The 23,218-nt window shown below is 39.7% G+C and overlaps 1 protein-coding gene across 5 annotated transcripts in view; it reads left to right on the top strand.

The window, feature by feature from the left end:
• Nucleotides 1-23,218, top strand: part of SPATS2L (spermatogenesis associated serine rich 2 like) — a 187,462-nt gene that overhangs the window by 81,058 nt on the left and 83,186 nt on the right. For 4 of the 5 annotated variants that reach the window (XM_064286845.1, XM_064286846.1, XM_064286844.1 and 1 more), the window contains one exon: nt 8,110-8,170. In XM_064286845.1, coding sequence (XP_064142915.1) covers nt 8,110-8,170 — 61 coding nt within the window. Of the gene's footprint in view, nt 1-3,002; nt 3,033-8,109; nt 8,171-23,218 lie in introns of those variants that run through there. The other variant, XM_023542551.2, reaches the window with a different exon arrangement.

The raw sequence follows: 23,218 nt of genomic DNA, 5'->3' as shown, positions 1-23,218 counted from the left end.
GAAAGAGCTAAAGTACTTGGAATATAAGTGACCTCAGTGATTATAAAACCAGCTAAGGAACAGGAAAGGTTTGACAGAAAAAGAAGGACACAAAATGGAAGACAGAAAGTTAAGTAATGGAAAGTTTAAGCAACAAAAACCCTTTATAATATAAAATTTTGACAAAATCCCAATCCCAATTTTATAGAAAGAAAGCTACTTCCCTCTTCAGCTGGCTTGCAGTACCCCTGGTTGGGCTGTAGGGGCTTGGCAGTAGTCTGCTAACCAATTTAAAGGTGACCTTTACAAAAAAAAAGAAAAAAAAAAATTTTTTTTTTCCCCAAGAAATAACCTACTACATAGTAGACAGCACCACGCCTTTTTTTTTAAGGTTGAATTTTTTTTTTACAGAGTTGTAATACCTGGGAGCTGAGGAGGACCATAAAGGTCACTTATTCCAGTCTCTCATTCTACAGCTCTGAGACCGGAGGTCCTCATGCTATTGTTTGACAATCTAGAAACTTCCCTGAGATGCCTCATCAAGATTAATGATGCCCCATGTAGACAGATGTGCAGCCTTTCCCACTCTCCCTATAAAAACTACCTGTCCTGATTCCCGTTCTGTCAGAGCACTGCTGTCTGCTAAGGGCCAGTTGATGGAAGTAAGAGAGTGAAATGGATTAATCTGTGATATTGCACCTTCACTCACAGGCATCAGCTCACCCTAAACTAGGTAAAAATGCAGATGTTTCTTAAAAATTCTTACACAATAGGAATTGACATTCTGGGAGATTGTTGGAGGCTCTATTTTAGCCGAGAGGCTTTTTGCTGCTTCTCAGTCACATCTCGTAATTGACTTTTTACACATAGGACCAGCCCTGATTCTTCCTCTCTGAGTCAACTATTAGAAAACGTCACAGAATCTATGTGATCACAGATTGTCTAGGCTTTACCAAAGTCAGGCACATACCGGAAAAAAAAAAAAAAAAACCAAACCCATTCCCATTGAGTCGATTCTAGCTCATAGCAACCCTATAGGGCAGAGTAGAACTGCTCCGTAGGGTTTCCAAGGAGGGGCTGGTGGATTCAAACTGCTGACCTATTGGTTAGCGGCTGAGCCCTTAACCACTGTGCCACCCGGACTCCGTCAGGCACATAGATACTTGAATTCATTCAGAAAGAAGAGCAGTTGAGCATTAGACCCTGGAAGGTCACAGAGCCCCTAGGCAGCATTGTAGCATCAGGGAAATGATTTGTTGGCCTAATGCCCACTCAGTGCAGCCTTTTACACTCTCACCCGAGGTAGGAAACTGCATAAAGCAACCATCTCTTTATAACAAATGCATTCCTGCCCATCCGTTTGTGAGCTTAGTGTTTTTCCTCTGCAATTGTTGTGTCACTTATGTGTAAGGCATACATGGCATGCCTGCCTGGCCTGAGAGGTCAGGACCCTCAGGATCAGTTTAATTCTCCATGTGTCGTTCTTACAGCAGTACATGTACACAGAGCCCCATGACTTGTTTATGTTGGTTTTGAGATGCTGTTAGCACCATGGCTATGGGCTATGGAGTCAGACTGCCTGGGCTTGCGTCCTGGCCCGGCCACTTACTGTGGGACCTTGGGTTAGTTACGGAATCACCTCGTGCCACAGTTTTCTCATGAATAAAGTGGGGACAATCATGATTTATACCTCACAGGGTCGAGGGGGTTAAATGGGAAAATATGCATCAGGCACTTAGCAGAGTGCTTTGGCACGTTGTAAGTGCTCCTAAATGTACTGTTATTATTATTAATTTGTTAGTTAAAAGGCCATTCCTTAGCAACCTAATTTGTAAGAAACTACATCTGCCACCCCTACCCCCCCCCCCGCCCATTTATCTGTCTAGGCGTCTGTGAGAATGTATTTGTTGTGTGTAGTGATTGTGATCAAGAAGCGGCTCTTTCTCAGTATTCCCAGAATGGAGACCTCTGGAGTAGTTCTCAGAGTTTAGCTGGCATGGCATCTGAATCCCCTGGAGGGCTTGTTAAAACACAGATAGCTGGGCTCCACCCTCAGAGTTTCTGGTTCAGTCTTCCTGGTGTGGGCAGAGATTTGCATTTTTAACAAGTTCCCAGGTGAGGCTGATGCTGTTGGGGTGGGGACCACAGTTTAAGAACCATGGCTCTAAGACTGCACTTTCCAATAGAAATACAATGTAAGCCACGTATGTAATTATAAATTTCTTAATAGCCACATTCAATAAGTAAAAAGAAACATATTTTTTATTTAACCCAACATATCGAACATTATCAGAAACCCTGGTGGCGTAGCGGTTAAGTGCTATGGCTGCTAACCAAGAGGTTGGCAGTTAGTTCCGCCAGGCGCTCCTTGGAAACTCTATGCGGCAGTTCTTCTCTGTTCTGTAGGGTCGGTATGAGTCGTAATCAACTCGACAGCAGTGGGTTTGGTTTTGGTTTTTATCAAATATTATCATTTCAAAATGTAATCAACATAAAAAGTATTAATAAGACAGTGCTCATTTTCCATACTAAGTCTTTGAAATCCGTATGTGTCTTACACTGAGAGCACATCCCAATTTGGACTAGCCACATTTCAGACCTGGCATTGTATCACAATGACATGCTGGCACTGAGGCCCAGAAAGCTCTGTTTTTGAAAGCTGCCCAGTTGGTCCTGATGATCGGCCAGGAGGTCCAGTTGGTCACCAGCCTCTGCCTTCTTGCTCTTCATGACGTTTGATGCTTATCTACCCCATTTTGCTGTTTTATGTTAATTTATAAAATAATCTATGAACAGCCCCAAATAGGCAGCATGATTTTTATGTTTTTATAAGTCATGAGAAAAGTTCCCATAAATGGCCTTGAAAAAAATTGTTAAAAATCATTGTTTAAAAATTTTCTTAAGACATTTCCTCTGCTTCCTTAAATCCAACTTAAGAAGTGAGGTAATACCTGGGAACACGAAAGTGAAATTTAAGAGCAGCAGTAGGTTTCAGAAAAACAAAAGTGAAACTTTATTGCTGCCAACACAGTAAAACAGGAGGGAAAATGGAGGTAGGAAGTCAGAAAGCAATTTGACATTTCAATATGTTTTAATGTTTTATATTTTACATGGTTGCATGAGAAAAAAATGACATATTTTTTAAACCGAGAGTTTGGTAATTGATCAGATGGTTACATGTATTAAACTTCATTGAATTGTGTTAAATAGAAATGCTGAAACAAATGTATTTGCCAGAATTTCTACTCTTCAGGTCTGTTTTTCATAAAGAATGTTTATCTTTGGTATAAACTGGTAGATTTTCTGACTGGTATTAATGAATATTAAGTAAGATCTTCGCATAGTGGGTAGTTCAATTTGATACAAGCTTTTATGTGAAGTGATTGGTAGTAACCATATATGTGGTTTATTAATTTTACATTGGAGAAGTGTATAGATAGTATATTAAAATGGTGAGGTTCTTTTCTTTGAGACTGATATCTTTTCCTAATAGTTTTTTTTTTTCCTAATGGAATATCTGTACCTAGAATGAAGAGATTAATCTGTTATTTCATGAATAAAATTTCAATGAACAATTTCCTCAAGCTTTATTTTTCTCTAGGTGATATGTATATATATGTACATATATGTAAATTAGATGATTCCAGTTATTACTGAAAACTCAACTACAATTTTAAGGAAGAAACATTTAAAGGAATCAATACCTAAGCTACTGAAATGCTACGTTGATATCAGGACTTATATTTCTGGGTATCCTAATGTTTGTATTAGGAGTCCCTGGGTGGTTCAAACAGTGAATACACTCAGCTGCTGACCAAAAGATTGGAAGTTCAAGTCTACCTAGAGGCACCTCCGATGAAAGACCTGGCAATCTAATTCTGAAAAATCAGCCATTGAAAACCCTGTAGAACACAGTTCTACTCTGACACACATGAGATCACCAGGAGTTGAAGTCAGCTGGAGAGCAACTGGTTTAATTTTGTATCGATTAATTGATATGCATGGAACATGTATCCATGGAATTGAGTACTTAGGCCTCAGTAATTGGTCTGTTCTGAGATCAATCTTAAGTGAGGTAGGAATTGGAAACCAGGTCCTTTCCAAAGAAGTCAGAGACCCCTGTACTTTTTTTGTGGAATTAAAACTCTTGTGATGGAAGTATATTAGGTTATGGCTGTCAGTCGTGTCTAGTAGAGATACACTACTAAGTGTGATGACCAAGCATCATGTGAGAGAAATAGGAAGGTCTGTTGTTCCTAAACATTTGTCAGTCAGAGGGCCTGAAAATCACAGCATTAGTGAGTGGCTTCTCAGCTTAGGGGTCTGGATGTTGAGGACTGAGGTTTCGAGTAAAGGCATAGGCATTACCCTGTGCTTGTAATTTGGGAAGAGGTAAAGTTACGTTTCCTAGAGGAAAAGTTCATTACTATCTAAGTTAAACAATTAAGATTGAGATTAAGTTGATCCAAATGGGCATATATGATCCATGGCAGAAACCAAAGTCTCAAAAGAGTACAGCACAGTTTCATTTTCATAACGGAGAAGGAATCAGCTCATGAAAGGTCGTGAGCACAGGATGTCATGCAGGTACCAGGTGTGTCTGTGAACATTGTGAGGGGCTGGAGCCTATCAGATGGTGTGGAGGCTTACCGAGGACCTGCGGGACACAGTGAGGATCAACCTGCCTGTTTCACAGTTCCCTGGGGTTTGTCCACGTCAGTGAACCGATTTCACTGTCCAGCCACCTGAACTCTTAATTCTTTAAGGCAAACCAATTTATGATCTGTTTAGATTAAAACCCTTTGTCTAGTTTCCATAACTGGAACTGTAGCCTATTTCCCAAACCGTCAGTTTCCCATGGCAGAAAGCCATGTTGCGGAAAAGGCCTTGGACTCTTCCTGGAAAGCAGAGCTTGTAGAGACAGACCTCACAAGAAAAAAAAAAAAAGAGTAAAACAGGAGAACAGCTCCTTACAATCATTTTCATCCTATCTTCCCATCTGAGAACCTTGTAATGGCCTCATTCTACCCTCGTGGTGTGCATTTTCCTTCCACAGAAAATAGTGTCATAATTAATCTTACTGCATCGCTACCAAAGAAGAGTTTTCCTTGAGTTAGACTTTGAGGTCAAAGAGAAAGGTAGTTGCTAAGGAAAAAAAAAAAGAAAAATGTGTTCTGTTTTAGGAATATCACTCACCATTCAGTGCTGCCACTTCCTCAAATCTCAGAGATTCTCTGTCCTAACTGGAATTCCTTCTTGATTTCTTTGTGTATTGGGATACTCCATCTTTAGAAAATGCTGCATACTCAGATCCTAGACATCAAAGCCCAATGCAGAAACAAACAAAAATTCTCCAACAGATTTCACACATCTGTAAGGGTAAAATTAGATGTGTCCAGAAGATTCAGCCAGTCTAGCCTAATAAAAGACATTGTGGCTCACAGGGCCGTCCTAACAAATGGCACCAAATCAACCTGTCACATCCAGTTCTTCATAGTTCCATAAGTATGACCTTTATCTCTCTTTCTTTCTCCCCTCCCCCGCCCCGCATTTTGTTCTCTCTCACACACATACATATACCGTCACACGCAGGAAAATCCGTGTAGATACAATCTATGTTTCTATAATGCCAGAAACTTCCATTCGAATAAGAAAATCAACTATTTGGATATCTTTCAGTATTGTGATTGTAGACTCTCGCAGGCATTGTTACAGTTAGCCAAAGGTTTCACTTTCATCCATGGTTTGTAAACAGAAACACCCTATTATTTGTCCTTGTACCACACAGACCTTCTCTTTTCATTGTTATAGATAATTTATCAGAAAATAATCTGGTTGTCTTTACCTAGTTAACTTTCAGGGGGAGGAATAAATGAGAGTGAAACTCAAGAGTCATTTGCCAGCTAGTGTTACTTGCTTTTCCTCAATGCCAAGTCAGAGGATATAGAATTTACCATTTGGAAGAGCTATTTGAATGGGATCTGTATTCAATGGAATGGACGTCATTTGCAGAGCATTTTGAAAGAGCTGCCTCACTGGGAGGGGTGGTGGGGGGAGTATACAGGGTTTCTCCCAGCAGCGTGCCCAAATGCATGTATCAGTGGCAATATCATTTAGAAACTTCTAACAACGAAACCCTTCTGTTTCTAATACATCATAATACCAAACCAAAAAAACCAAGGCCATTGCCCTCAACTCGATTCCGTCTCATAGCGACCCTATAGAACAGTGAGCTGCCCCACAGAGTTTCCAAGGAGCGCCTGGCAGATATGAACTGCTGACCTCTTGGTCAGCAACCATAGCACTTAACCGCTATGCCACCAGGGTTTCCTACGTCATAATATATAATAGTATATGTGTGAATTCCCGTTTGAGAATAATTTGAATGTTAATAGAATTAAGGTTGCATACTGCCAAGCTTTTATCCTAAAATCAGCAAAAGACAATGGATCTGAGTTTAGACTTTAAAAGAAAATGATGGGGAGAAATCCGAATTTTTGCAAGTTATTCCTAACGTATTAACACTAGGCGTGGGGACGTTCTTTACAGCAAAAGTCAAAAAGAATATAAGAAAATGTTTCAGTGGTTCTTGATTTACAAAAAGTGTTCAACATGCAAATAGGTAGAATATTGATACCTTGCCCTGTCTAGCTGCTAATTTCTAAACGTCTGTCCCTCCATTTTAAATCATTTATTCTCTATTTTAGAAAATAGACCGAAGCTATTAAAGACTTAGGATCTATCTTTAATAATAAAGGTGAATGATTTAGACCAGATGAGAGGAAAGAGAACACTGTAGCTTCATGTTAGGAATACAGATCTTCTTAGGGTGGGTCACTTCACAAAGAAGATTGGACATCTAAGACAGAACACCTAGAAGAGTTCAGGGAAACAGACGGATTGGAGAAGCTTTAAGGGCCCATATGAAACTAGAGATTGTGAACATATGGTCATTAAAAATTATGGTGACCCAGCAATTCCACTCCTAAATATGTACCCAAAAGAATTGAAAGCAGGGACTCGTAACAGATACTTGTATACCAGTGTCTATTGCAGCGCTGTTCACAATAGCCAAAAGGTAGAAACAACCAAAGTGTCCATCTAGAAAAAAAAAAACAACAAAATGTAACATAGCTGTACCAAAATGGAATATTATACAGCTATAAAGAGAAATGAAGTTCTGATACTTGCTCTGACATGGATGAACCTTGAAGACATTATGCTGAGTAAAATAAGTCAGACACGAAAGGACGAATATTGCATGACCCCACTTATATGAAATGCTTAGACTAGGCAAATGCGTAAACACAAAGTTTATTAATGGTTTAATGGTTAGCAGAGGCTGAGGGAGGAGTACAAGGGCAGTTTATCGCTGAAGGGGGTACTGAGTTTTTGTTTGAGGTGATTAGAAAAAAACTTTTAAAAATAGATAGTGGTGATGGTTGCACAACAATGTGAATGTAATTTTCACTGAGTTGTATTCTTAAAAATAGTTAAAATGGCAAATGTTTTGTTACCTATATTTTATCACAGTAAAACGGGAAAAAATATGATGAAGGCGTGTATGTATTAATCTGGAAAGATGTTTGTGATATGAATAAGCAAGTTTGAAAACTGTTACATACAGTGTGAGACCATTTCTTTTGTTTAAACCTGGGACCATTTCTCTGGTTTCTTCCTGTAGTGCTTGGTGTGGGTATATACGTGCAGGACATACTCAGTAAATGCTTGTTAAAATATCTAAGGGCTGATGAAAAGCTTTGGAACAGTGAGGATTGTGATGACATGCTTAGTTAAAATAGGTACAGTTTCCCTCCTCTCGCTGTTTCTGACCACCTTTCTTTTATATAACAAGAAACACAGTGTGGGTACCTACCCATCATTTCCACGTCAATACAGTATGAAAAGAAGATTTTACATTGTCTTCCAGAGTTATTGTAACATGCTTTTAGAGCATATCTAAGTCAAGTGCCTAGCTTGAAAGTATTTTTACATCCTATAATGATATTTATGATTACGGCTGAATGAAATTGTTTACTGTGTTGGAAGAGAGCATAAAAATAACATATTGAGAAATCAATTTTAAAACTTTAAAGCTGATCTTTTTTTTTTTTTTAACCTTCTTCATAGAGCTTATTCCCCTAAAAGCAAGATGGCTGAACTCAATACCCATGTGAATGTCAAGGAAAAGGTAAGAACAAGTTATATGTTGGCTCACAGAAATTCCAGACTGGGTAATATAGCTAGTAAACACTCTGTTACAATGGAAAAAATGAAAATGGTTTTGGGAGCTGCATAGTAAGTTTGCCACACCAGAAAACTGCTTAGCAGAAAGGATAATAAGTACCATTTACTGAATGTGTATTAAGCATATTACGTTCATTTTCTCATTTGATCCTGACCATAACCCCATGAAGTAGATGCTATTGTTATTCCTGTTTAACAGAGGATGGAATGAGACAAAGATAGGTTAAGTAATTTGCCTAAATTCACATAGCTAGTAATTGACAGAGCTGGGATTTGAACCCAGGCCGTGTCGTTCTACAGTTCATACTCTTAACCACCATGCTGGCTTGCATTGAAGAGCTAGGGTATTGTGTTACCTCACCAGAAATGGCCTCCTGTAGAGATATATCTAAGCATCACCTGATGATCCTGTTGGGTAGCCTTTAAAGTTTCTTTCAACCCTGAGTGGAGATGACTCTGAAAATCTCCGCTCCTCAACAGTTGTTGGAAGCTGATTACACTTCAAAGCCCTTCCAGCTGTTCTCCTCTATGAAGTTTCCTACGTTTATGGTCATTCCCTCACTTGCCACATACGTGACCTTACATTGTTAGCTGTTAATGATCATAAACCATAGACCATATGAGATCATGGATACAAATTTGTCCAGCCCATTCATCTGGCACCAGAGAAACTGAGACACTAGAAGTCATACAGTCAGAGTGGGAGAGCCTGGGCAGGAACCCAGTTAACTTGGTGCTCATACCACCCTTTCACAGGGCCGTCCCAACCTCCACTGGACTGTAAACTTCTGAGGGCAGGAGTTTGTCTGTCATCTCTTTGTAGCTCCACAGTGCCTAAAATAGGGAATGAAGGATGAGAGAAATGATGTTTGTGGAGTCCTTAGTATTTATTATTTCCTTTAGCAAAGATTTATTGGACCTCTACCTTGTGCCACATACACAGTAAATCTTTGTGCCAAAGGAGCCCTGGTAGTACAACAGTTAAGGGCTCAGCTGCTGACTGAAAGGTTGGTGGTTCGAATCCACCCAGCGGCTCCTTGGGAGAAAGACCTGCTCCCGTAAATATTACAACCATGCTCTGTTACATGGGGTTGCTGTGAATCGAAATAGACTTGATGGCATCCAACAAGAGCAACATTGTGCCAAATACTTGTTCTAGATGCTGTGGATATGGCACTGAACATGCAGCTTCCTGCTCCCATCCAAGCTCACTTTCTAGTGCGGGGAAACAGAGTAAACCCAAGAACACATAAATGAACACCATCATTTCAGTGATAACTGCTAAGTGGGGGGTGGGGGGACACCGCAGGACAGTGAGAGAGGGTATTGTGCCTACTTTAGATTGGGTGGTCAGGGAGATCCTGAGAAAAGCAAAAGCAGATGTCCAAGGCAGACCTGACAGTGCTGAGGAAAAGGGTCAGCACTGTCAGAATGCAGAAGCTGAGGGAGGAAATGGTGATGGGAGGTGAGGGCAGAGAATAGGGCAGGAGCCAGTGGTGGTGGAATGGGCTCTTCACCTGGGGCTGGGGCCTCCTTGGGACCTGTGGTGGAATTTGGAGGTCCGTGAGCTTGGATGGAAAAGAAAGCTTTATTGTCACCAACATCGTTCTGTTGTACATAGGGTCGCTGTGAGTCAGAACCAACTCGACGGCACCTAACAACAGCAACAGCATCTAAATGAAATTTAGCATTTCCTTCAATGATGAATGTAGCCCCCCCCCAAAAAAAAACACGGTAGTAGCAGCAGTACCTGTGACTTTCACAACTAGAAAGCACAGATATATTCTATATTCATGTTACATTACATTTGTTGCTGAAAGAGTGTTTGTTCATCACTAGTTCAAAATTACTATAGTTAATAGAACCTGCCACTAAAAATTGTGTAATTTGATGTGTTAATAAATAAGCACGTATATTACTGTAGCATAAATTTGTTTTTTATAAATATTTTAACTGTATTTTAATATGGTTTTCTTTATAGTCATTTTTTGCTGTTGTTAGGTGCCATTGAGTTGGTTCTGACTCATAGTGACCCTGTGTATAACGGAGCAAAACATTGCCTGGTCCTGTACTATCCTAACAATCATTGCTATGTTTGAGCCCATTGTTGTAGCCACAGTGTCAGTCCTCATCAAGGGTCTTCCTCTTTTTCGCTGACCCTCTACCTAACCAAGCATGATGTCGTCCAGGGACTGGTCTCTCCCAATAACATCTCCAAAGTAGTCATATGTATTTTATTTCATGCATTTTAAAACAGCATTCTGAGAAGGACTCACAGGCATCACGAGGTTGCGAGAGGGGGTCCCTACACTGAAAGGTTTAGAACTCGTGATAGAGCTGTACAAAAGTAAACTGGTAGAAAGTTTTAAGTAGGAACATGACATGATCTGATATAGTTTTAAAAGCTCGCCCTGGTTGTGTCAGCTACTGTGCTGCAGGTTTTATAAATCTTCATTTCCAGTAACTTCATTAAGTAGGCACTTCATTTGGCGAGGAAACTGAGGCTTGAGGTTAAGTGACTTGGTCAAAGTCAGACTCTCAGGGAACGTGGAGGAGCAGGGATTCAAGCCGAGCTGTGTCTGGTTCTAAAGCCTGTGTTCTTTCCACTGCATTACTGCTTCTCCCAGTTTTTACCAAAATACCCCTGGGGCACCAAAGAACAAACTTGTTACCTCATGTGTCTGGGGACATGGTCATAACCATCTTCTACCAACATAGCAATTTCTTTGGCGTCTTATGTGTTAGTTTAAAAGTTTTCATCCATTGTATTTCATAATGTATTTCGTATATCATGTTAATATAAGAGTGTTTTCACTTACGGATCATTGAGGAAAAAGTATCAGGAAGATATGCCAATTTTAACTTATGGCTTCATATTCTCCCTGGCTCACAGTCACATATGCTTGAGGTCAGAATACATGTTCCTTAATTTGAGAATCTGGGTTGGGCACCACAGTACTGACCAGAGATTGGTCCCCTTCCAAATGTCCGCTGATGGGTGGATTAAGCAGCTCCTACGGTTGGGCATGGAAGGAAAAGCACATTAATGAATCAGAGTCATAGAAGTTGAGTCCTGCAAAGCAAGGCTAGTGAACCAACCAATGTGGTATGCTCAACAGTCAACAATAGACTGTCCTATTCAGAACACTCTATTGAGTGTGGCACTGAGCCAGTTAAGGGGGAGGAGGCTGATCCGTTGGCACACAGACCACAGAGGGCTCAGTGTGAACACTGCAGGCATTGGCTTAGGCGCCACATTCATCCACTTGTCATGAGTAATGTCTCATCGGCATATGAAGATTAACAGTAAATACTGTTTTGCCATTGCACTTTAGAAGGTTATCAAAATGTTGGCATTATTTTGAAAGAGGGTGATGCTTAAGTCGTAAATATTATCAATCTGCTTGACAATGAAAGTAGGGCTCCTCTAACTCAATTAGTGAATTCCATCTACCTATGTCGAAAGGTTAATAGATTTCTCAACTCAGTAAAATAAATCATAATAAACAACTGAAAATTCTGATCATTTGCAATTTTACATTGATTTATTTTAGTACATTTATTTCCTTTAGTTATTAGCTTTTATGGCCTTTTTATGATTAGTTTGGTTCTCAATCTGTTGCCCAAAGCAATGACATTTTAGTTCCGCAAATTTAGACTAATAACAACTGTTGTGCCTTAAATTATAAGCTTTTAGAGATCAGAGGATAGATCTATGTAGTGTTTTGGATACAATATCTCGTCAAGCACTGTGGGAAATTAAATGCTTAATCAATGCCTTGGGATAAAACAAGCTCATCAGTTATCTCTAATGGTCTACTTTTGGGTGAATTAAGTAGGAGTAGGTGCTTTGGAGAAGCCCTGGTAGCGTAGTGGTTAAGTGCTATGGCTGTTAACCAAAAGGTTGGCAGTTCAAATCCACCGAGTACTACTTGGAAACCCTATGGGGCAGTTCTACTCTGTCCTATAGGGTTGCTATGAGTTGGAATCGACTTGATGGCAATGGATAATGGAGGTGCTTTGGTAGGTGAGGAAGTCATTTTTGTCCTCATACAGCTTTTAGTCCAAAGGAAGAATTAATAGCTTAAGTTGTAGCATCCAAGGCAACTAATACTTAAAATGACACTCCTATGTGACCGTTTTATTTTAAAGTGTTTTTATATTATTGGATAATAGGTGTAAAGATTAAAATTGTAATTATTGTTGGAGTTGAAGTTCAAGCTTCTTAGGGTGACATACATACTCCGTATGATCTGAGCTCATCTGCTTTTACACCTTCGTCTACTGCCACAGCTGCACACACCTCCTTCCACCCAGCTGACCTGATCTTGATTGTTTCTGCCACCATGCATTTGCAAAGGTGGTTCCCGCTATCTGGTATGTCTTCCTGAAGAACTCTGTCCTCACTTACCTTCCTTTTAGGAACCCTTTCTGGTATCTCCTTTCTCCTTCTCACTCCCCACCTGAATAATTTGCCATTCTTTTTCTGTCCTCGTTTGTACTTCAGCACATTCTGTGCAGTCCCTCCACTACAGCTTTTATTCCTCGTGGTGTAACTGTTAGTTGTCTCTCTGTCTTCCCATGTTAGGCTGTGTGCCCTTTGAGGGCAGGGATTAGGTCTTACTCATCTTCATATTCTTCGGTTTGACACAGAGTTGACCTCCAATTAAAAAAAAAAAAAAAAACGGAAACATTTACCATCAAATCCATTCTGACACATGACAACCCATGTGTTTACTGCACTCCATAGAGTTTTTGATGGCCGTGACCTTTGAGCAGATCACCAGCTCTGTCCTCTGAGGCACCTCTGAACCATCAACCTTTCAGTTAGTTGCCCGGCCTGTCTTTAGAAGCGCCTTTCCGTTAATAGCCGAGCACCTAACCATTTGCTCTGCTCCGGACTCCTGACCCTCGGCTAAGAGTAAGATAAATGAATGGATAAATGAAGAAACAAGGAATGAATGACTATGCCCACTTGAATAGTTCTTTCAAGACTGCATTTCCCATTCATGATACTTACAAAATTGGAGTCCTTCTCGAAAAGTGAAATGTAAGTTAATGGAAATGTTATCTCACTTTAGTACTTACTTTACTAATAAATAAAGCAAGTTTTAAGAAACCTGCTTAGGTTAACCACCTGTGGTTGTGCGGAAGCTATGGCATTTTTAAGAGATGGTTATCAAATACTGGTGTCTTGGATAGGTTTCATTAACCATCCTATAGGGTTTCCAGGGAGGGGCTGGTGGATTCGAACTGGCAACCTTTTGGTTAGCAGCTGATCACTTAACCACTGCGCCACCAGGGCTCCAGCATAAAATGAGGTGCTAGTCATATCTGCTTCCCCTCCTTCCCCCTCACCCCCCCACTGCAAAAAGAAAAATTCCCAAATCACACTTTGCTGAGGTGAGATATCAGAACAAAGTCTTCAGGCTAATCAAGGATCTTAGGCTTTGGGCATACTCACTTTTTATACCTCTTTCCTGAATGATATATTTCCTAAGAAATTAACACTAGAAACTCCTAGATGAGTTAAGCAGAGGGCTCAGTTGCGACTATTAACATTATTTCTGGTATAAAACACTTGGGTTGTTATTGTTGTTAGTTGCTGTCGAGTTGATTCCGACTCCTGGCAACCACACGGTTACAGAGTAGACCTGCTCCATAAGGTCGTCTTGGCTATAGCTGTAATTTTAACAGGAGCAGATCACCAGGCCTTTTCTTCCATGGTACTGTTTGGTGGGTTTGAACTGCCAAACTTCAAGTTAACAGTTGAGTGCAAACCATTTGTGCCACCTAGGGACCTAAACACTTGGGTACCAAGCTAAATTGATTTACAAAAGAATGTAATATCCAACTGAATAAGAAGGGATTATTAAAGCTGGTATAGACAAAATAAAAATTTTAGTCAGATATTTTTATATGCATTATTATAAATCAGTTAAGATATTAAATAGGGTATAATTCAGCAGTAACAGTTGACAGTGTAAAAGTGAAGGAAATTTTTGTTTGTAAAATGAGGTCAATATTTGCTAAGTGTCAAAGGGTAGCCCCCTAAACCACCCTGGGACGGGGGTGGGGGGGGGCGCAGGACAGTTAGGAAGTGATCTAAAGCAAGATAAAATCGTGGAAAGAATATGGATTTTGGAGACGGAAGACAGAGATTATTAGCCCCCCAATGACTAGTCGAGCAGCCTAGAGCAAATAGCTTAACTTTTCTGGGCCTCAGTTTCCTAATCTGTGATTAGAGAGGATAATAAAATTTACCTCACAGAGTCAACAAATACAATAATAAATGTGGAGCTGCTTTATGTGCTCTGAAGCATATAAACTGTAGAGGATCCGAAAGAGTTCCCCTTTGATGCAACATCTCTTTATTTTGCATTTAAAAATTGGAAAAGGAGATGTAGTCAGCATTTTTGTTTGGAACTCAAACTGTTAATTCACATAGGACCAAGATTAGAAAGAAAACAAAATAAAAAGTTCAAATGAGAAAAAGAAGATAAAACTGGACTCGACTCCTTCAAACTTTTATAGCTATTGCTGAGCCTCACAAAAAAATAAATGAGACTAGATGATATGATGATATGTAAATACAGGACTAGCTCAGTCTACAGCATCGTTGCTGAGCTGTGCCGCTTACTGTGAAGAGCTTTCAGAGCCTTAAAGATGTAGAGGTAAATTGGGTTGTAAACAATAATTGTGCAGAGTCATTAAATGGAGGAGGAACAGAAAAGGGGAGGAGAGCCTCTTGTCCACATCGGAGACAGAGAGGTCATCTTCCACATTTCTATAGATGACTGAGGTAAAAGATGTTTATGTCTCTGTGTCCTAGAGTCTGTGCCACAACAGGTGAGCTGATTTCCCATTTTATTAGTTGTTTTTTTACCCTGCAAGTGTCTGGATTTGTGCTTTACAAAGTACTGAAATGTAGTTGAAATCTCTGTGTGAGGTGGGGTGTCTTAGTTAACTAGTGCTGCTATAACAGAAATACCACAAGTAGATGGCTTTAACAAAGAGAAATTTATTCTCTGACAGTCTAGTAGGCTAGAAGTCTGAATTCAGGTTGTCACCTCCAGGGGAAGGCTTTCTCTCTCTGTCGGCTCTGGAGGAAGGTCCTTATCATCAATCTTCCCCTGGTCCAGGAGCTTCTCAGCACAGTGACCCCTGGTCCAGAGGACATGTTCTGCTCCTGGCACTGCTTTCTTGGTGGTAATGAGGTCCCCCTGTCTCTCTGCCAGTTGTCTCTTTTATATCTCAAAAGAGATCGATTTAAGACAAAACCTAATCTTGTAGATTGAGTCCTGCCTCATTAACGTAACTGCATCTGATCCTGCCTCATTAACATCGTAGAAATAGGATTTACAACACATAGGAAAGTCATATCAGATGACAAAATGGTGGACAATCACACAATACTGGAAATCATGGCCTAGCCAAGTTGATACACATTTTTGGGGGACACAGGTCAGCCTATAACTTGGGATATGGCAGAAAAACCCAAGCGTTTGATTAAAGAGGTTTTGGCATGGTAAAGAGAAAGAACAGAAAAACCAGTCATTGTGTGTCTTTACAATATTAAACTGCATGTAAGAAAGAACTCATTTCATGGGACCTGGGACAAGTTTTAATGATACACAATTGCTTTAAAAGACCAGATCTTGCAGACTTTGGGGAAAACCTTAATTTCATAATTTTGTAAGAGAGTTTTAAGTCCATTTAGCCCAACTCCTGGATTCAGGCAGCAGCAACGCAAGCAACATGGCTTTCAGATTTCACCACGGACAGGTTCTTGTCATCATCTTCTGGTAGGAAAGGTCATTAAGTTTCCCTTTCAAAGAAAGGAGAAACATTGACAATAGTTACTGCCTAATGCTTATGTACAGAGCTGCTATTATTGTTGCTTGGCAACTGGAAGAGCTTTGACAAGGAGTCTAAAGGAACTGAATGAATAAATGGAAATGTCAGTATTAGTTTCAGGGGATGAGAAGAAATTCACTATTGCAGGATTAACATCACATTGCTTTTCCCGGCTACATGATTGGAATTCACACTGTTTCTGTTCTGCTTCTCCTACCTCCCTTCCTCCACCCCTCACCCCCCATCTTGCCTCCTAGCCCCTTTTGCACTGTGGCTGAGAGGTATATATAAGATAGATAATTAATGTTAAGGAGTACACAAACATGACAAAATTAAAACCTTTGGCAGCAGGAAAAAAGAAACCTATGTTGGGAAGCTCTTGAAATTTATAGGTACTTTACCAACTTTCTAGTTATTTCTCACAATGATCCATCATTAAATTACCAATTTTTACAGATAAAAAAATGACAAGGCTACATTGGTTTTTTTTCTTCTGACCGTGAGCACTTAAAATCTGTCCAGATAAATACATATATGTGCACGTACATACAAAATAAATAAATAAATTCAACACTTAAAAGTATACAGCTTCTCTTACTATTATTAAAACCACTCTTTCTTTGTAAGTCATTTCTATACAACTTAATTACAAGCTCCTTATAAGCTGAAAAGAACTTTTCATTTATTTGTGTCCCAATAGCTATTATAATAGTGATATCATAGACTTCATGCCCTCAAAATACTTGTTAATCAACCAGTATTTAGTAAAGTACCTTAGCCAAGATGCTATGATGGTGAGAGGAGAGAGAAGGAAGTGGGACCTGCCTCCCTGGATTGGAGCAAGGATTAGACTGTTAGTGGGGAGAAGACAGGTGTAACTAGAAAACGCATATTTGTGTTCATTTGAGTCCCCCAAGAAGCAGATGCCAAGATGGCATTAGATGAGCAAAAGATTTGTTGGGAGAAGTGCTTGTGAAAGACAAAGGGGAGGAAGTAGGCAGGGAGAGCCTTCAGACTGCAGTACAGGTCTGACATCTGTGAAAGGAGAAGGAGAAGGAAGGAGGGTTGGGTAGAAAGAGTCTCAGCCTGCAGGGCAGATCTAAGAAAATTTCAGCAGGCTGCAGGGGAGTCCTCGAGCCAAATTTGCCTACTGGAGGATTCCCTTGTCCCTCAGAAATGCCCTTCGCTAGTACCCCTGCCACCTCAGTCATTGGCTAGGAGTCATCCCTGGGGGAAGCCGCCTTAGGTGCAAATGCACTGGTAGATCCAGAGAGGTGGCAGCTGGGGCTGTCAGCCACTATGCTTCCTGCAGCGGGAGATTTCCATGCCACCACCGTATTCAAGAGTATAACAAAACTTTATGTTTAAAAATGAAATAAAAATACCAACATGGGAATTCAGTCACATAAGAGAAAAGTATGAGACTTTTATGGTCATTGAAAACAAGAATGAATAAAATGTTCAAGAAATTGTACTAAAGTAATGAGTAAATTAAAATGTAACCTCTCAAATTTCTATTCCCTTAGCAAGCTGAGCCATACTGCCACTAGTATGGGGAGTCTTCTCAACTTCCAAGGCAAATGATATTTAGTAATCCTATTTTCTATTATTGGAACCTACCAGCCGCTCATGTGAGAAAGATGTGACAGTCTGCTTCCATAAAGATTACAGCCTTGGGTGTGTTATTGTTTGCCCTGTAGACCTGTCTAATCTATAGGGTAGCTATGAGTCAGAATCAACTCGAGGGCAATGGGTTTTTTTTTTTTAATCTTTAGCTGAAGGGTGAACCTCGGGAGTGACTTTAGTACTGAGTCAAAAAGGTTTCTAGGGGCCATGCTCAGGTGCTTCATAGTTCAATCATGTATATGAGACTAAATGGGCACACCAGCCCAAAAGCAAAGATGGGAAGACAGGAAGGGACAGGAAAATTGGACAAATGGAAACAGAGAACCTGAGGTGGAGAAGGGGAGAGTGTTGACAGATCACAGGGTTGGCAGCCAATGTCACAAAACAATTTGTTTGTTGATTGTTTAATGAGAAACTAATTTACTATGTAAACTTTAACCTAAAGAACAACAACAAAAAAAAAGATTACAGCCTGGGAAACCCTATGGGCAGTTCTACTCTGTCCTATATAGTCGCTATGAGTCAGAATCGACTTGACGGCAATGAGTATTTTTTATTAAAAGTACACTGTATTTCCATTCACGTTTAAGGAAACAAAGGGATGTGATAATGCTATGTGTAATTGGTACATTGTGTAACCTGTCTTGATGTCAGTTCTCTTACCTGCCAAATAAGGGAATTCATGTAGATAATTTCCAAATCCCTTTCCAGCTTTAACACTGGATGAATCTATGGTCTTTTCCACCTCATAGGCACCATGAAAGACCAAAAAAGGGGACTGCACCACAGATCAGAGAACTTGGGTGCTGTTCTTTGTCTTGGCACAAATGAGCTGCCTCAGTTTAAATGTAGCACATAACTTCTCTGTACTCCAGTTCCTTACAAAGTAAGAAACCCACAAAGTAAAGGGATTTGATTAAACTATCACTTTTTTTTTTAAGATCTATTTAAAGTTCATTGATATGACTTTTCAGATGTCATCCTGACTTTAAGGCTATTCAGAACTCGGTTTCTCAACCCTTGAAGATAATTATCAATAAAAATATATTGAAATGATTATTGGGAATCAATTATATAACTTAAAGTTGATATATTTCTTTCTTTTTATTAGCTCATCTTGTAATCTTAATTATGTGACTAAAGCTGAATGCATAAACTAGTTTTAACTCTTTTTACTGCCTTTAGAGGAAAAGCAAACTCATAAAATTATTAGGAAACAAGATGTGGTCAGTCAAGTGATAATTTTGAGTAATGTTAAAACCAGTTTACCTTTTTAAAAATTTATTGGTTAGTTCTAAAAGGTGATATGTGGGTGAACAAATATAGAATGATGTCTACATACCACAGCAAAGAAATATCCCAGGTTAATATAATTTAGAGATTAACTCCCTTATTCTGGTATTGATTAAAGGTTAAGAGTGACTTACACTTTATGGTACTCTTTATTTGAAAAATTCTGTTGAGTAAGTGGGAGAAAAAAAAACAACCCACAGGGAGAGTGTCAATAATTACCTTTTTTCCCCAAGTAGAGAACTTAAATTCCAAAGGAAATTAAATATTTTACTGAATAGTCTAAATTAGAAGCAGGAGATAAATTGTTTTACTTTTCTTCTCTGATGAAAATGTCAAAAACAAAATACCTTGTGGAAATAACATTGCCTCTTTTGCCCTTAGTTATAAATCCAAATATGGAAATCATCAGAGAACGAATCCAGATAGAATATTTACCTAAGTCCTGATACTGTGCGGGTGTAACCAGCTGGCTGAAAACAGACTTCCAGTGGACTCCGAGCTCGCCGTGCCCTAAAATTATGTGCAAGTCTAATTAGTAGTTCTGGGAAAATATGAGGAAGAATCAAGCATAATTATAGAAAGCATGGAAATATACACTGAGTACATGCTATCCAGATGGGTAAAATGGTATGTGTTTTTAGGCCCATTGCTAGGCTCAGAGTAGATTGGAGGAACAACTGCTACAAATAGCAACCATTAGATAAAAAAAAAAAAATTTTTTTTATAGAGGAATATATAAATATCTGTATTAAAGAAAGATCTGAATTCTGACATAAAAAACTGAACATAGACTAAAAGATTTAAGATACTATGTTTTACTTTGTTTTTACCATTTCATTTAGCAGAAAAGTCCATTTGACTATCTCTTACTCTACAACAAGTTAACAGGTTTATTTATAGGAATTAAAGAAGTTATATCTAAAATAAGCTATCAGTTTCCATTTAGTATTTGTAAAAATGGTGTGACCTCCTCTGGTGTCACAAGCGGGAGAGAGAATCACCATAAGCATCAGCCCAAGGCTGATTCTTATGAGCGGAGGTCAGACTTGCCTCCACCTTCCAACCTTTTTAGCAATTCTGACACCAGCCATCCCTCCCACACTACTCTCTACTTCTCTGTTGGGTTCGATCATTCGTTACAGTGGCCACACAGAACTCAAAGACAATATTCAAGATTACGGGGTTTATTAGGGAAGTAACAGACTACAATTCAGGTGCAGGAACACTCAGGATACAGTTCTTTGATCAGTACAGCCTCTTCTCAGCCACAAGCACGCCTCTCTCTGGCCCCTCGGCCTCTGCCCTGCTTGGGCAAGTGTTACAAAGCTCTTTAGCTCTGCTGATAAGTGCCTGGATGCACCCCACTCTACCAGTAAGCTTCGGCCAGAAGACACACAGCTCTAGCTCCGTGGATCGGCAGACCTAGCTCCACCAAGTGCCTAGAGGCACCCCTCTCTGCCAGCAAGCCTTCTCACTCAGCTATTTCACTCAGTGGACCGGGAAACTCACGGCATCGTTTCCTGCTGGTCTCCTGCCAGCCTCCTGCCTTGGCTGCCACCACTTCTCTGCCACCGCTTCTCACTGTCTTCAGTGTTACAGTTCTCTCTCAGTCTCCTGGTTCCAGGAGCTTCTTAGCACAGGGATCGTGAGACCAAAGCAGACTCTCTACTCCTGATGCCTCTTTCTTGGTGGTGTTGAGATCCTCCTCTCTCTGCCTCTGGGATGGCTCATTTTAAGCCTAGTGGGACTGCAAAACTGACCAATCCCTTTGTTAGGGTCCCATACAGCTTATTTTCATAGTCTCACCCCCACATGCATTCCCATGCATCTTATTTACACTATTAGCAAGCTTTCTAGTCCCCTCAGTGAGTCAAAAGCACTTTATTTGCATAGTCCCAGTCATTTGTTAAGAGTTATAAAAACTATGGCTAGAAGGCCATATTAAGTAATTGAGTACACCACAATATTATAACAACTGTTAAGTTAATGTGGTTTTTTTCCCCCCAAATGTTCAGTTACTTGACAAAGTTATATAGACACAAAATTAATCAAAAAAAGTCTGGGTTGTTGTTGTTTAACTCTTTAAGGCAGATTATATTCTCCAAAAATGACTACAACGAATCTCCCCTGTCAAGAGGTGGAGCCTATGCCTCTTCCCCTTAAGACTGAATAGGCATTTGCCACTGGATGACCAGTCATTTAGGAAGGAAGTAAAGCTACAAGACTCCCCAGGCAAGGTAATTTAGCACCTACCTTGCCAGTGAGGACACTTGTGCTGGAGCTCAGGGCTGCCATGTCAACAGTCAACCAGGATCCTTTCATTGTCATCTCTTACATCTAGTTCAGTACAAATCAGTCACTTCCTCCCAAGTAGTTTATGAGCCCTTCTCTACACTGCTCCGTCTTGGTCTGACTTCCTTTTCTCTCCACCAGATACTGCTGTAGACTCCTAACTGGTATCCATTCAATCTTTTCTAATTTGTCCACATAGAAATCAGAATGGCCTTTCTAAATACACAAATGTAACACTCTTCCTTTGAGTAACAGCCTTCAGTGACTGGCCCTCGACAGCAATGAGATTGATGTTTAGTCTGTGTAAGAAGGGTTATACTTCTACACCAGAAGGCAGAACTAGGACCAAGGACTGGAAATACCTAACATGCCCTCTTTGGCCACATCCTGTTTATCGTCAACTGCTCTTGTCCTCTCACTGTCTTTAATATCTCCTCTTTGTTCTCAACATGATCTCTTGTCCCTTAGCCTCTCTTTAGTATCCTAATCCACCATCCCCCTTCATAGACCAGAGATACCTTGATCAGCTACCTTAATGGTATTCAGCCTTCAAATCCATGAGCTCTAGGATCTACCACTGTCTTCTTTTTTTTAATCATTCAAAAGTTTTTATTTATAAGCCAGTACTAGTTGATTCCAACTCATGGCAACCCCATGTGTGCCAGAGCAGAACCGTGCTCTATACGGTTTTTAATGGCTCATTTCTCAGAAGTAGATTGCCAGGCCTTTCTTTTGAGGTACCTCTGGGTGAACTCAAATCTTTATTTATAAAGAACTCCTAAAATCTATAAGGAAAATAGGCAAAGGTCATAAATAGAAAGGAAATACAAATGGTCAGTAAACATATAAAAAGATGCTCATCCTCAAGAGGAATTTAACACTGAGTTACTATTCTCAGCTGACAAGTTGATAAAAATTAGAATATTTTAAAAAATATCAAGGATTGAGACTGTATGGAGAAATGGGGATTTCCACACACTGACTATAAATTGAGAGCACAATTGGAAGGAAATAACAGCATCTATTCAAACTAGTAGGTCGCTTGGTGGTGCAAGTGGTTTGCACTTGACTACTAACCAAAAGGTTTGCTATCTGAACCCACCCAACAGCACCATGGAAGAAAGGCCTGGCAATCTGCTTCTGTAAAGATTACATCCAAGAAAACCCTATGGAACATTTCTGCTCTTACACACATGGGGTCACCATGAGTCGAAATTGACTTGATAGCAGTGGGCTTGGTTTGGTATTCAAACTGAAAACCATGTACCTATGACCCAAGAATTTTACTTTTTCTCAGATAAACTCATGTAGACAAGGGTGCTCTTTGAAGCATAGTTTCTAAGAAGAAAAGCAGAAAACAAATTAAATGTCCAACAACTGAAGTATAGCTAAATAAATCATGGAACATCATACTGTGAAATACTATGTGATTCTGAGAAAAAAATGAGGTAAGTCATTAGATAGTACTATGGAAGGATCTCTAAGGCCAGAGTTTGGATGAAAAAACCAAGTTACAGAATAGTAAGCTTAGTGTGATATTTCTCACGTAAAATACACACATAAAACAACATTTTTCCTATGGGTATATATGTATGCATATAAACACAAAAATGTCTGAAAAGATTCACACTATATGCATGGGTATAGTTAATATTGGAACAGGTTGTTAAGAGGTCTCTTTACCATAATCTGATTTTTTTTACTTCTAAATTTTGTTTATTTTGTTGTTGCTGAGAAGATACACAGCAAAACATATACCAGCTCAGCAGTTTCTACATGTACAATTTAGCGGCTTTGGGATTTCATTCTTTGAGTTGTGTAACCATTGTCACCCTCCGTTTCTGAGTTGTTCCTCCCTCATTAACATAAACTCACTGGCCCCTAAGGTTCTTATCTAATCTTTCAAGGTACTGTTGTCAATTTG

Source organism: Loxodonta africana, chromosome 6 (genome assembly GCF_030014295.1).
Source record: "Loxodonta africana isolate mLoxAfr1 chromosome 6, mLoxAfr1.hap2, whole genome shotgun sequence".
NCBI lineage: Eukaryota > Metazoa > Chordata > Mammalia > Proboscidea > Elephantidae > Loxodonta > Loxodonta africana.
The sequence above is the reverse complement of the archived record's forward strand: the minus strand, read 5'-3'. Positions and strand labels throughout refer to the sequence as shown.